The 13,591-nt window shown below is 49.1% G+C and overlaps 1 protein-coding gene across 1 annotated transcript; it reads left to right on the plus strand.

The window, feature by feature from the left end:
* The first annotated feature begins 1,869 nt into the window (after positions 1 to 1,869).
* Positions 1,870 to 3,651, plus strand: LOC142302387 (uncharacterized). Its single transcript, XM_075343445.1, has 2 exons — positions 1,870 to 3,045; positions 3,166 to 3,651. Exon 1 carries the CDS (start codon positions 1,881 to 1,883, stop codon positions 2,943 to 2,945), a length of 1,065 nt encoding a protein of 354 aa, XP_075199560.1. The 5' UTR covers positions 1,870 to 1,880; the 3' UTR covers positions 2,946 to 3,045; positions 3,166 to 3,651.
* Positions 3,652 to 13,591: the final 9,940 nt, after the last annotated feature.

Below are 13,591 nucleotides of genomic sequence, written 5' to 3' on the forward strand. Positions count from 1 at the left end.
GGTACCTTTACTTTCAAAGCGTCATGTCAAGGCTCGTCTACAGTTTGCTCATGATCACTTGGAGGACTCTGAGACAGACTGGTTCAAGGATCTCTGGTCTAATGAGACCAAGATCGAGATCTTTGGTGCCAACGACACACGTGACGTTTGGAGACTGGATGGCACTGCATACGACCCCAAGAATACCATCCCTACAGTCAAGCATGGTGGTGGCAGCATCATGCTGTGGGGCTGTTTCTCAGCCAAGGGGCCTGGCCATCTGGTCCGCATCCATGGGAAGATGGATAGCACGGCCTACCTGGAGATTTTGGCCAAGAACCTCCGCTCCTCCATCAAGGATCTTAAGATGGGTCGTCATTTCATCTTCCAACAAGACAACGACCCAAAGCACACAGCCAAGAAAACCAAGGCCTGGTTCAAGAGGGAAAAAATCAAGGTGTTGCAGTGGCCTAGTCATTCTCCTGACCTTAACCCAATTGAACACTTGTGGAAGGAGCTCAAGATTAAAGTCCTCATGAGACACCCAAAGAACCTAGATAACTTAGAGAAGATCTGCATGGAGGAGTGGGCCAAGATAACTCCAGAGACCTGTGCCGACCTGATCAGGTCTTATAAAAGACGATTATTAGCTGTAATTGCAAACAAGGGTTATTCCACAAAATATTAAACCTAGGGGTTGAATAATAATTGACCCACACTTTTATGTTGAAAATCTATTAAAATTTAACTGAGCAACATAACTTGTTGGTTTGTAAGATTTATGCATCTGTTAATAAATCCTGCTCTTGTTTGAAGTTTGCAGGCTCTAACTTATTTGCATCTTGTCAAACCTGCTAAATCTGCAGGGGGTTGAAGACTACTTGTAGGCACTGTAAATATATATATATATATATATACACACGTATATATACACTGTATATATACAGTATATATATATATATATATATATATATATATATAAATATATATATATATATTTATTATTTATTTATAGCTTAAATACATTGAATATATCCGATAGGTATCAATCCCTTTCACATTACTGAATGTTTTAGGGAATTTAAGCTATGACTGTTTAATATGTCAAAATTATAAATTAGCTGCAAAAAATATTTATATTGGCGTAGCTATCCCTTTAAAAGGGCCATTAGTGCAATCTTACACAAACTATTTAGTAATATTTAATGAATAAATTCTGTGTAAAGAGGAAAAAGGATTTGGGTCACTTTCTCTTTAAAAGTGCAATATGCACAAAAAATAAATATTATATACATCAAGTGCCTAAGTTCTGTGCAAAAGGAAAGTTGCATATTGTGGCATATTGAGGTCGCTATCCCTTTAAGAAAACTGTTCATGTAATTTCATACAATTAAACCACTTAATCTATCCAATGATTAAATTATATCCAAAAAACATGTATTAGGATATTGTACCAATCAAATAAAAAGCTGGAGTTTTCCCAAAGGTTTATCTAAAAATACATATTTTATTGGGAGTTGTAGAAATCGATAAAAAAATATAATTATTGTCATTTTTGCATATTTCATAAATTTCCATATATTTTCTTTTGTTATAAGCCGAAGTTTCAAAAAATGATTTGGATTGTTTAAAAAAATAAAAATGTGAGGTCTCTTCACCATGATCACAACATCAGCCATTAGCAGCTGGGCCTGGGGCTGTGATGTCACAATCTAATGGAACTCTGATGTCACCTTCCACTCTATGACATCACAATGGGATTATTCTATGTAAAGCCTGAGCGCAGGGCCAGAGCTGTCTTTTGTGACTCCCTGTTGTTGGTTTCACACAGCTACAGGAATACGAAGGAAAAATAAATCAACGCTACTTCAGCGCGATTTCAACGCTATTTCAAAGCGATCATGAGGATGTATAGGCGTCCACATTATGGCCAGCGGCTGCTGGTCAAGGCTCTCTCATCCTGCATGTCAATTGGCTCCAAAATTGTGACCCAATTCAAGAAATCCTATCGCAAGAGGACAACACTGATGGGAAATTTCTTCCTGGCCATGAAATCCGCCACCGTTCCAGCGATCAGGAGCTTCAGGTTGTTTGCAAGAAAAAGACGTGACGACAACGTCATCAGCCAAGACAGAGGTGAGAAGAGCCCAACCTACACAGTAGGTGATACTGGATCCACTTCCAGCATTACAGAAAGTGGAGAGAATCCTGCACATCCAGAATGTGCTGGAGATACACACGAGAGGCTGCCAGAAGAAAGACCCCGGGACAGTCTGAAAAGAAAAGCATCAACATCCGAGGACACTCAGTCCGAGATGCTGCCACCGGCAAAAAGAGCCGCTACAGAAAACTTTACGGATCTATGTAGAGAAGGATCCCCGGACCAGAAGACTCCACCAGTCGAGATGACTAATTTCAGGAATCAGGAGGACAACCTGTCTCCAGAGCAATTACTCATCCTTAGGAGCAGAGGCCCGGCGGGCATGCTGGATGATGACATCATTAGCATGGCCCAGGAGCTGCTGCAGAATCAGTTTGAGGGTTTTGATGGCCTGCATCCCCCGGCTGTTCTTTTAGTGCCAGGGTGCAGCGTACTGAAGAATGCCGTACAGATCCACTATGATGAGGAAAGGGTGCACTGGCTGACTACCTGCTTCAAAGATGGCAAAATCTTGGTGGCCGACAGCATCAATACTAGAAGACTGTCTCCATCCATCCGTCAGCAGATTATAAACATGTACAATGAAGTGGTCAAGGAGCCCCTAAAACATCTGAGCTTTCTCAATGTGGATCAACAGAAAAACGGCTATGACTGCGGGGTGTTTGCTACAGCGTTTGCCTACGAGTTTTTGGTAAATGGCGGTGACCCCACAGCTCAGTTCCAGCATCAGAAGATAAGAGCTCATCTACTATCCTGCCTGCAGAACGGCAGGATGAGTGAATTTCCAAAACAGGTCAGGAAATGACTCCATGTCTATAAACGACATGTAGAGTCTATGACGGTCCAAAAGACCGCCCCGACCTTCAACCGGGCATAACCCTGGGCCCAGAGACAAGTCTGCACGGGTAAGTAACCATGGAATTTCCATTCTGCCTCAATATAGTGAATGTAGAAATATAGTGGCTGTGGGGCGGGACTGCCTTTATTGGGGGCATCTGATCGTCATTGTTTTTACTTTTTATTAGAAAAGGAGCACAAAGCGAGTAAATTCGCCATCTTGGAGGCCCAGAGATGGATCACAATGGATGCCGCTTCAATACTAGAAAGCTGTCAATATCTATCCGTCAGCAGATTATCAACATGTACAATGAAGTGGCCGACGAGCCCCTGAAACATCTGAGCTTTCTCAATGTGGATCAACAGAAAAATTGCTATGACTGTGGGGTGTTTGCTACAGCGTTTGCCTACTAGTTTTTGGCAAATGGTGGTGACCCCACAGCTCAGTTCCAGCATGAGAAGATAAGAGCTCATCTACTATCCTGCCTGCCGAACGGCAGGGTCAGTGAACTTCTAAAACAGGTCAGGAAATGACTCCACGTCTATAAACGACATGTAGAGTCTATCAGAAATGACTCCTGTCTATAAACGACATGTAGAGTCTATGACTGTCCAAAAGACCGCCCCGACCTTCACATAGGAACAACCCTGGGCCCAGAGACAAGTCTGCACGGGTAAGTAACCATGGAATTTCCATTATGCCTCAATATAGTGAATGTAGAAATATGGTAGCTGGGGGGGGGGGTGCTGCCATTATTGGGGGCATCTGATCGTCATTGTTTTTACTTTTTATTAGAAAAAGAACACAAAGCGAGTAAATTCGCCATCTTGGAGGCCCAGAGATGGATCACAATGGACACCCTCAGCAAACCCTAAATCACGTAAGTTCCTTCTTACAGGATTAATAATTTGTAGTCTCATATCTTCTCATTATATATAACTTTCCAGTAAAAGGGGATTTTTCCTTCATTATTTACAAAAAGTTCCAGATTCCTTTACTGGGAACATATCAGGGACAATCAGAGGACAGGGGTCACATCAGGGGCAGAACTATATAACACCAGGATGGGGGTCATGTAATACCAGGATAGGGGCCATGTAATACCAGGATGGGGGCCATATAATACCAGGATGGGGGCCATGTAATACAAGGATGGGGGCCACGTAATACCAGGATGGGGGCCACGTAATACCAGGATGGGGGTCATGTAATACCAGGATGGGGGTCATGTAATACCAGGATGGGGGCCATATAATACAAGGATGGGAGCCACGTAATACCAGGATGGGGGTCATGTAATACCAGGATGGGGGCCACGTAATACCAGGATGGGGGTCATGTAATACCAGGATCGGGGTCATGTAATACCAGGATGGGGGCCATGTAATACCAGGATGGGAGCCATAAAATAATAGGATGGGGGCCATGAAACAACCGGATAGGTCCACGTAATACTAGGATGGGGGGGCCATATAATACCAACATGGGGGCCATATCATACCAGAATGGGGCCAAGTAATACCAGGAGGGAGGCTATGTAATATCAGGATTGGGGCCATGCAATACCAGGATGGGGGCCATGTAATAACAGGATGTGGACACATATACGAAGATGGGGGACAAAGATACAAGCATGGGATGGGAAAGCTGATTGCTGAGGGAAAGAGGGTCTTTCCTTCCTCACCCAGCTTTCTATGCTCTGCTCTACCTCTTTCTCTCAGAACCCAGCTTTCCATACTCTGCTATATATCTTTCTCTCAGAACCCAGCTTTCCCATACTATGATATCATGGGAAAGCTGCGTACTGAGGGAAAGATGTATAGCAGCATGGAAAAGCTGGGTGATGGGGTAAAGATGCATATCAGAGCATGGAAAAGTTGGGTGCTAAAGGAAAGATGTATAGCAGAGCATGGGAAAGCCGGCTGCTGAAGGAAAGATATATAGCAGAGCATGGAAAACCTTAGTGTTGAGGGAATGATGTATAACAGAGCATGGGAAAGCTGGGTTGTGAGGGAACGATGCATAACACAACATAGGAAAACCAGGTGGTGAGGGAAAGATGCATAGTGGAACATAGGAAAGTTGGGGGGGGCCTAGGTCCAAATATTGCATTAGGGTCCATCAAACTGTAGTTACGCCACTGGGTCACATCCATGAAAAGGCCTTAAACATCTCTGGTGGAATGAAAGCTGCATTCTGATTGGTTGCTATGTATACGGCCAGGTTTCCTGTCAGATATGTTTGAGCGTCTGTCTCATTGTATCCTCATTGTATACTGATGTTCTGTCACTTTCTGTATAAATATATTTATGTGTTTTCTGTTTCACCAAAGTAATGGACAAAGCGAGGCGCAGAGTCCGACCCTCACCTGATCTCAGCAGTGACTCCCGACCAGAGACGGATCACATCATGCGACCACAAAACCTTATATAAGGTAAGATCACCAGTGTGTAATGTGAGTAATGACAGGAGCTGATAAAAACAGCGGCCATGACGCCACATTGTGTTGACACAGAGTAGTGAAGATTCTCCTGGAAGATGAGAGGAGAAGTGATCATTAGTGACCATTAATAACCTGCCTGCAGCCACCACTAGGGGGAGCTCCCATTCACCACAATGCACAGGCTCCACTGCTCACCCTAGTGGCACTCAGATTTTTGTCCAATGACAGAGAGCAGAGAATTCGGAGCTGTTTGTCAGAAAAACTGAGCTCCAGCTCCGAAAAATATAGTATGAGATTAATAAATGCAGAATTATAAAGTGATGTCTGTTATTTTGTACACAGGGATGTGAACAAGAACAACTTCAAAGACGCGGCTATAATAAATGTCGGTGTGTCACCATAGACCCAAATATATTCCAGGTAAGAAGAATATAATAACTGGTAGAGTATGGGAATAGGAGGAGTAGCCAACACTAGAGAGGAAAGAGAGCGGATTCAAAAGGATCTAGACTTACTAGAACAATGGGCTGAGGAGGACAGAATGGGGTTTACCAGGGACAAATGCAAAGTCCTACATCAGGGAAAAAAAAAGGTAGGAAGCAAATATAGTATGGGAGGAATAGAACTAGGTGATAGCACCAGGAAAAAGGACTGGGGCAAAATAGTAGATCCCAAATTCAACATGAATCTGGGATCTACAGTCCTTCATCAGGACTGGGAAAATATCAGGGACAATCAGAGGACCGTAGTCACATCCATGAAAAGACACTAGGCCTCATTTATCAACACTATCCATAGCAACCAATCAGAGCTCAGCTTGCATACCTTAAACATTTCTGTTAGAATGTAAGCTGCGTTCTAATTGGTTGCTATGTGTAAGGACATGTTTCCTGTCAGATATGTTGGACCATCTGTCTCCTTGTATCCTCATTGTATACTGATGTTCTGTCACTTTCTGTATAAATATATTTATGTGTTTTCTGTTTCACTAGAGTCTGTAATGGACAAAGCGAGGCGCAGAGTTGACCCTCTCCTGGTCTCAGCAGTGACTTTCGACCAGAAACGGGTCACATCGAGCGACCACAATACATAACATAAGGTAAGATCATCAGTGTGTAATGTGATTAATGACAGGAGCTGATAATAACAGCGGCCATGACGCCACATTGTGCTGACACAGAATAGTGAAGATTCTCCTGGAAGACGAGAGGAGAAGTGAACATTAGTAATGTGCGTGCAGCCACCACTAGGGGGAGCTCCCATTCACCACAATGCACAGGCTCCTCTTCTCCCCCTAGTGGTACCCAGATTTATGACCAGTGACAGAGAATTCAGAGCTGTGTATCAGAAAAACTGAGCTCCAGCTCCAAGAAATATAGTATGAGATTAATCAATGTAGAATTATAAAGTGTATTCTGTTATTTTGTACACAGGGGTGTGAACGAGAACAAGAAGAACCCCGAAGACGCGGGACCCATGGACCCCAATATATTCCAGGTAAGATGATATAATAACTGGTGGTGACCGGGAGTAAATCGTGTGCCCCTCTCTGATGTGTAATATTCGGCTACTCCATGACCAGTTCTGTTTCTTCTTCCTACAGATCACTGCTCCAGAGCGGGGGGTCCGCTATGCCCCCACAATGAAGATGGGGTATGGCTGGGGAAGACGACTATGACAAGTCAATGATGTGGCAGCCGCCATGTCAGGAGCAGATGACGCTCCTCAGTACAGGGCAGATTCCGGGCTCGGTCTCTGTTCTCATTACTTTCCGCAGTCAGATGTAATCACAGAGTAAGTGACTCTTCTGCTGCGTCCACCACGATCGACGGCACATGCTGCCATTATCCAGCACATGGGCGGCACGGTGGCTCAGTGGTTAGCACTGCAGTCTTGCTGGGGTCCTGGGTTCAAATCCCACCAAGGACAACGTCTGCAAGGAGTTTGTATGTTCTCCCCGTGTTTGCGTGGGTTTCCTCCGGGGTCTCCGGTTTCCTCCCACACTACAAAGACATTACTGATAGGATGTAAAGCGCTGAGGAATTAATGGCGCTATATGAGTGAATAAATATTATTATTATTATTATTATAACCGGCCGTGTACGAGTCTCCTTCATCTGCATATTTAGTATGGAAGGTGGTGACCCCAGGATATTTTGGGGTGCAGTATTGTAATAGTGTTACTGTCTTTTATATATGTAACCCCGCTTGTTCCCAGCTGCCATACACATGTTCTGTATATAGAGTAGACGCCTCATAATATATTGTATATACTGATCAGAGGGTTTCTGGTCGGCCATGATTTTCTTCCCTCAGACTGAGTTTATGGCTCCTGCCTGATAACAATAATCAGATTCATCCCATCAGAGAAGAAGACTTATTTCCCTCCAAGCTTCTGCCTACAAAACACCCTCGAATTAGTTTTTATTGTGATGCTCCTGGACTATCAGGTTGTCACAGGGTACTGCACAAGCTGCCCTTCCATGCAGTTGTCGCGGGCGGCGGGGCGCGCTCGCCACGCTCGGGTCCGGGGACTTCTGCGGCTGCTGCTCGGTGGCTCGAGCGGTGGGCCGGACCCGGGGACTTGAGCAGTGCTCCTCGCCCGTGAGTGAAAAGGGGGGGTTTGTTTAGGGAGATTGTTCGTGACGCCACCCACTGGTCGTGGTGATGATGGCACCACCGCTGCCGGTGACGGGGATCCCAGGAGAGTTGGTACGGGCAGCTAGGGTGTCGTCCCCTCCGTGGGTAGGGGTTGGTGTTCCCGGGGCACGGTGTGGACTGTTGCCTTCTAGCGGGACTTGGTTGTTAGGAAACCACTGGGGTTCCGGTCACACTCGGATTTTGACTGTTGTCGGAGGCTCCAAGCCTAGTTGGGGTCCGATGGCCCTGCCTGTGTGCTCAACTTAACTCAACTTAACTCCGCTCCCCGGTTCAGTACCGGTGGGCCACCGCCCAACCCCGGTCCTACGGTTCCGCAGCGATTCGTTGCCTCCTGCAGACGGCCACCACCGTCTGCCAACCTTGCTGTTAGCGCCTGGGCTCCAACCCAGACGCTTGCAGTACTTGCTCCGCTCACTGTCACTCTCCAAAACCAGACTGAACTTCAACTCAACTGCTCAATAACTGCTTTTCCCGCCTCCAGGCCTGTGAACTCCTCGGTGGGTGGGCCAACCGCTTGGCTCCGCCCCACCTGGTGTGGACATCAGACCCTGAAGGGAGGCAACAAGGGTTTTTGTCTGACTGTTGTAACTGCCTAGGGTGGGGTTGTGTGTATGTTTTTAGGTCTGCGACGACCTGGCTAGTCCAGGGCGTCACATTACCCCTTGGTAAAATGCAGACCGTCCGCGGGCTGCCCGTCCACCACCGGTATTATTTTTCTTTCTGCAAAAGATAATTTAACATATAACAAACAACATAAGAATGCTTTTAGTTCTTCCCTTACGGGAGGCTCGGTACTTTAACGTTTAAAAACGGCAAACATTTTTATTAAAACGGACGGGTTCACAGTCATCCGTTCCCCCACCCAAACAACCTGTACCTTGATGCTGCTGTCGCGGGCGGAGGAGGGGACGCTGCGCTCTCCCACTGCTCGGGTCCGGCCGCTGCTGCTGCTCGGTGGTGGCTCGAGCGGTGGGCCGGATCCCGGGGACTCGAGCGGCGTTCCTCGCCCGTGAGTGAAAAGGGGATTTGATTGTGGGGATTTGGTTATTGTCCGTGACGCCACCCACGGTTGTGGTGACATTGGTGACACCACCGCTGCTCTGGACGGGGATCCCGGGAGAGATGACAGGGAGCAGCCTGGATGCTAGTTTTCCCCTCCATGGGTAGGGGGTTGGTTGTCCCGGGGCCCGGTGATGGGGTAGGGATGGATGGCAGGCGGGCTACGGGGCCTGGTGAGGTGCAGGGTCGTGTGGGCAGCGCTGTGTCGCACGGCACGGTGGTACTCACTCAGCCAATGATTAGGACACAGTTCTCGGTAAAACACACGGCTGGATGGACGGGTCCCACAGACGGCTGCGGTGTTGTTTCTCCCGGCAGGTTGGTGGTGACTGCCTTTCCCTGCACCTGTGTACTGTAAACGGTTCCAATGGGTTCCCACCGGTAACCCGTTCCCCAGCTTGGATGGGAGCTGAAGGAGCCCCTTTTGCCCGCAGGCTCTGGTCCTGGGAACTTTAGCCTTGGTGGTGACTGTGTTTCCCTCTCTTGGTTGGACTGTTGCCTTCTGTCGGGTCTTGGCTGCTGGGAAACCCAGGAGGTTCCCTTCGCTAACGGATTTGGCAAATTCACGGCGACTCCTAGCCTTGCCGGGGTCCGTAAGCCCCTGCCAGATGGTGCTGACTTCTCTTTGCGTACCGGTCCGGTACCGCCGGGCCACCACCCGTCCACGGTCCTTACAGTAGACTCCGATAGGCCACTCCTGCAGACGGTCACCACCGTCTGCCAACCTTGCTGATCCGTCCGGGCCACACACCCGAACTAACTTCAGGCTGCTTAACTGCCACTTTCCTTCCTCTCACTTTCCACTCTCAAACTGCACTGTCTACTTTTCCCGCCTTCAGGACTGTGAACTCCTCGGTGGGCGGGGCCAACCGCCTGGCCCACCCCCTGGTGTGGACATCAGCCCCTGGAGGGAGGCAACAAGGGTTTTGTCTGACTTCGGTGTGCCTGACCGGGAGTGTGGGGTGTGTTGGTGTTGTTATCTGTGGCCCCTGGCTTGTCCAGGGCGCCACATTCCCCCTTAGTAGAATGCAGACCGTCCGCAGGCTGCCCGTCCATCACCGGTTTTATTTTCACAACTGAAAAGATAAACGGTAAAACAGGGATTACAATTAAAATAACATATTCCCACATCGGGAGGTACTCTTACTTTAAACGTTGCAACGGTTACGGCTTCCGCTCTCTCCCACCCAAGCAACCTGGCCCTGATGCTGCCCCTAAGCAAACAGGCAGCACCCCTTGACTCCAGTCCAGCACAAGTTACCCGAGCGGGTTCTGTCCTTTTCAGGGGACCCACGTCCATGGGGAACCCCTGAAACCCCCAGAGGATCGCCACCGGTTCCGGTGGTGGCTGGGCCCCAGCCTGCTCCACTGCGGGCCCTTCCTCCAATCTGCCTCTTCGGAGGCGGCAACGGTGAAAGCCATAAAACAACATTTTTATTTACAAGCCACAAGTTCGTGGTTGCCTTGCTAGTTCTCAGGCTTGTCCATAAGGAGTCCCTTATACAAAACTTGTAGACAGTCCCCACGGGGACAACGGTGCCGGCAACGACCGGTTTCAATCAGGCTGACAATCAGGTAACTTTCTTCTGTTAATTGGCCTATCATTCTTTTAAACGGTACTTTCAACACACACACAGACACAATTTTTCCCCCTTTAAAGAACAGTTTCCCTGTACCTAAGTGGGGGTCTACCTAGGTTGGGCCGAGTGGACCTCCGGGGTCCAGTGTCAGTGGGGACAGGCAGTGGGGCAGAGGGAACAATCAGTTCCTCTTCCCTGCTATCGTGTGGGGCAGGCGGAGGCATAGGGGAGCTGGGTACAGGTTCATCCCTGGGCACTGGCTCATGGTCGACCACTTCCATCACTTCTTCATCCACAGGTTGTGGGAACAGTATCACTGGAAGGATCACTGCACCATTCTGTGTAGGCTAGTCTGCTGGAAAGTCACCCATCACGGTGTGGATTACCTCTTTTGCCTTCTCCGCCGGTCTAGGAACCTGAGCTTCAGCCGCTGCCCTCAATGCTGGTGGGCACCTCTTCAGATGGTCTCGGGAAACCGTGGCCAAAGTGCCCCCTTGGTCACGACTGATCTGGTAGGCCTTCCCATCTTCCCATCCTGTGGGCTGTATGACATATGGGGTTTGTTCCCATTGATCATCCAGCTTGTGGGTCCTCCTTTTTCGCTTCAGCGATACATCTCCAGGCTGGAAAGGACCAGCAGACGCCTTCTGGTTGAAGCGCTGCTCCTGTTGTTCCCGACTCCGACTCAAATTCTTCTCGACATACTCCTGAATTTGTCGGTACTGCACCCTCCGCCGAGTGTCCCATTCAGCTGTCGAAGGGAGTGCTTCTGGGGCTTCCAATCTCATATCCAGATCCACCGGTAGCCGGCCGGGGCGAGCCCTCATCAGGTATGCTGGGGTGCATTTCGTTGAGCTGGAAGGGATATTGTTGTACATGTCGACTAAGTCAGGTAGCTTCTCCGGCCACAGGTTCCGCTCTTCTAGCCGCAACGTCTTGAGGAGGCCCAGGATCAGGTGGTTCATCTTCTCACACATGCCGTTGGTTTGGGCATGGTAAGGCGTGGTCCGGATTTTCTTGCAGCCGTACAACTGGCAAAATTCATGGAATACCTCCACTTCAAAGGCCGGGCCTTGGTCAGTAAGCACCTTCTCAGGGTATCCATGTGGCCTACAAAAATAAGCCTGGAACGCTCTAGCGGCGGTACAGCCAGTTAGGTCTTTGACTGGGACAACCACCATGAACCTTGAATAGTGTTCGACAATGGTTAGAGCGTAGGTGTACCCACTTCGGCTGGGGGTGAGCTTTACATGGTCCAGGGCGACCAGCTCCAGCGGTTGATGTGTAACGATCGGGTGTAGGGGCGCCTTCTGGCTGGCCTCGTCCTTCCTTCTCCGCGTGCAAGGGCCACACTCTCGGCACCAAGCCTCTACAGATTCCCGCATTCCACTCCAATAGAACCGCTCTCTCAACAGCATTTCTAGTTTCTTCCATCCGAAGTGTCCAGCACCATCATGGTACGCTTGCAGGACGGTGGGCACGTTAGCTTAGGGAATCACCAACTGGCGGATTTTCTCCTGGGTCTTCAGGTTAATCAGCTCACGGTACAACTTCCCCTGGTGTAGATACAGCTGGGTCCATTCTCGCCATAGGCGTTGGGCTTCAGCTGGGGCGGCAGGGTCTATTCCAGCAGCGCCTTGTTCCACCAAGATCTTGACTAAGCGGACAGCGGGTGCCTGGTCCTGAGCTTCTTGCCACTGCTGGCTGGGCAGCGGGTCCAGGTTTATCCGTTGTTGATAGACATGCACCTTCTCAGTCGGTGGCTGATGAAATGCGGGCAGCTCAATCTCTTCGAGGTCGTCATCCTCAGGCCCTTCTTCCAACAAGTGGGGCATCCGAGAGAGTGCATCGGCATTAACGTTGGCACGGCCGGCCCTGTACTTGATGGTGAAATCGTAGTTAGCTAGCTTAGCCACCCACCGCTGTTACAACGCGCCCAGCTTGGCGGTGTCCAGGTGGGTCAGCGGGTTATTATCCGTGAAAGCAGTGAACTTAGCCGCTGCCAGGTAATGGCGGAACCGCTCGGTGATAGCCCACACCAGTGCCAGGAGTTCAAGCTTGAAAGAGCTGTAGTTCTCGGGGTTCCTCTCAGTCGGTCGAAGCCTTCGGCTAGCATAAGCAATCACTTTTTCTTTTCCGTCTTGGACCTGGGATAGGACTGCCCCTAAGCCTACATTGCTGGCATCGGTGTAAAGGATGAAGGGGTGGTTGTAATCAGGGTATGCTAGGATTTCTTCTCCGGTCAGGGCCGCTCTCAGCTGACGGAAAGATTCCTCATGCCTTTCTTCCCACACCAATGGGGCTCCTAGGGGTCTACCACCTTTGGTCTGTCCCACAAGGAGGTCTTGCATGGGGGCAGCCATCTTCGTGTACCCCTTGATGAAGCGTCGGTAATACCCCACCAGGCCCAGGAACTGCCTCACCTCCTTCACCGTGGTAGGCCTCGGCCAGTCCTGAATGGCGGTGATTTTATCAGGGTCAGGGGCGACACCCTCTGCACCGACCACATGCCCTAGGTACTGCACTTTGGGTTTCAGCAGATGACACTTTTAGGGCTTCAACTTCATCCCATATTTGGCAAGGGACGCGAACACCTCGGCTAGGTGCTCCAGGTGGGCTTCATATGTCTGGGAGTACACAATCACATCATCCAGGTACAGCAGGACGGTCTCAAAGTTTAAATGCCCCAGACAGCATTCCATCAGCCATTGGAAGGTTCCAGGGGCATTGCACAGCCCAAACGGCATGCTATTAAACTCGTAGAGTCCCATAGGGGTAGCAAACGCAGTCTTCTCTCGGTCTTCTGGTGCCACAGCCACCTGCCAGTACCCACTGGTGAGGTCAAGGGTGGAAAAGTAATTAGCGGTTCT

Source organism: Anomaloglossus baeobatrachus, chromosome 1, assembly GCF_048569485.1.
Source record: "Anomaloglossus baeobatrachus isolate aAnoBae1 chromosome 1, aAnoBae1.hap1, whole genome shotgun sequence".
Taxonomy (NCBI): domain Eukaryota; kingdom Metazoa; phylum Chordata; class Amphibia; order Anura; family Aromobatidae; genus Anomaloglossus; species Anomaloglossus baeobatrachus.

Bases quoted from the DNA above. Each gene is read 5' to 3' on its own strand.
- LOC142302387 (XM_075343445.1), top strand. From the start codon at position 1,881: ATGAGGATGTATAGGCGTCCACATTATGGCCAGCGGCTGCTGGTCAAG.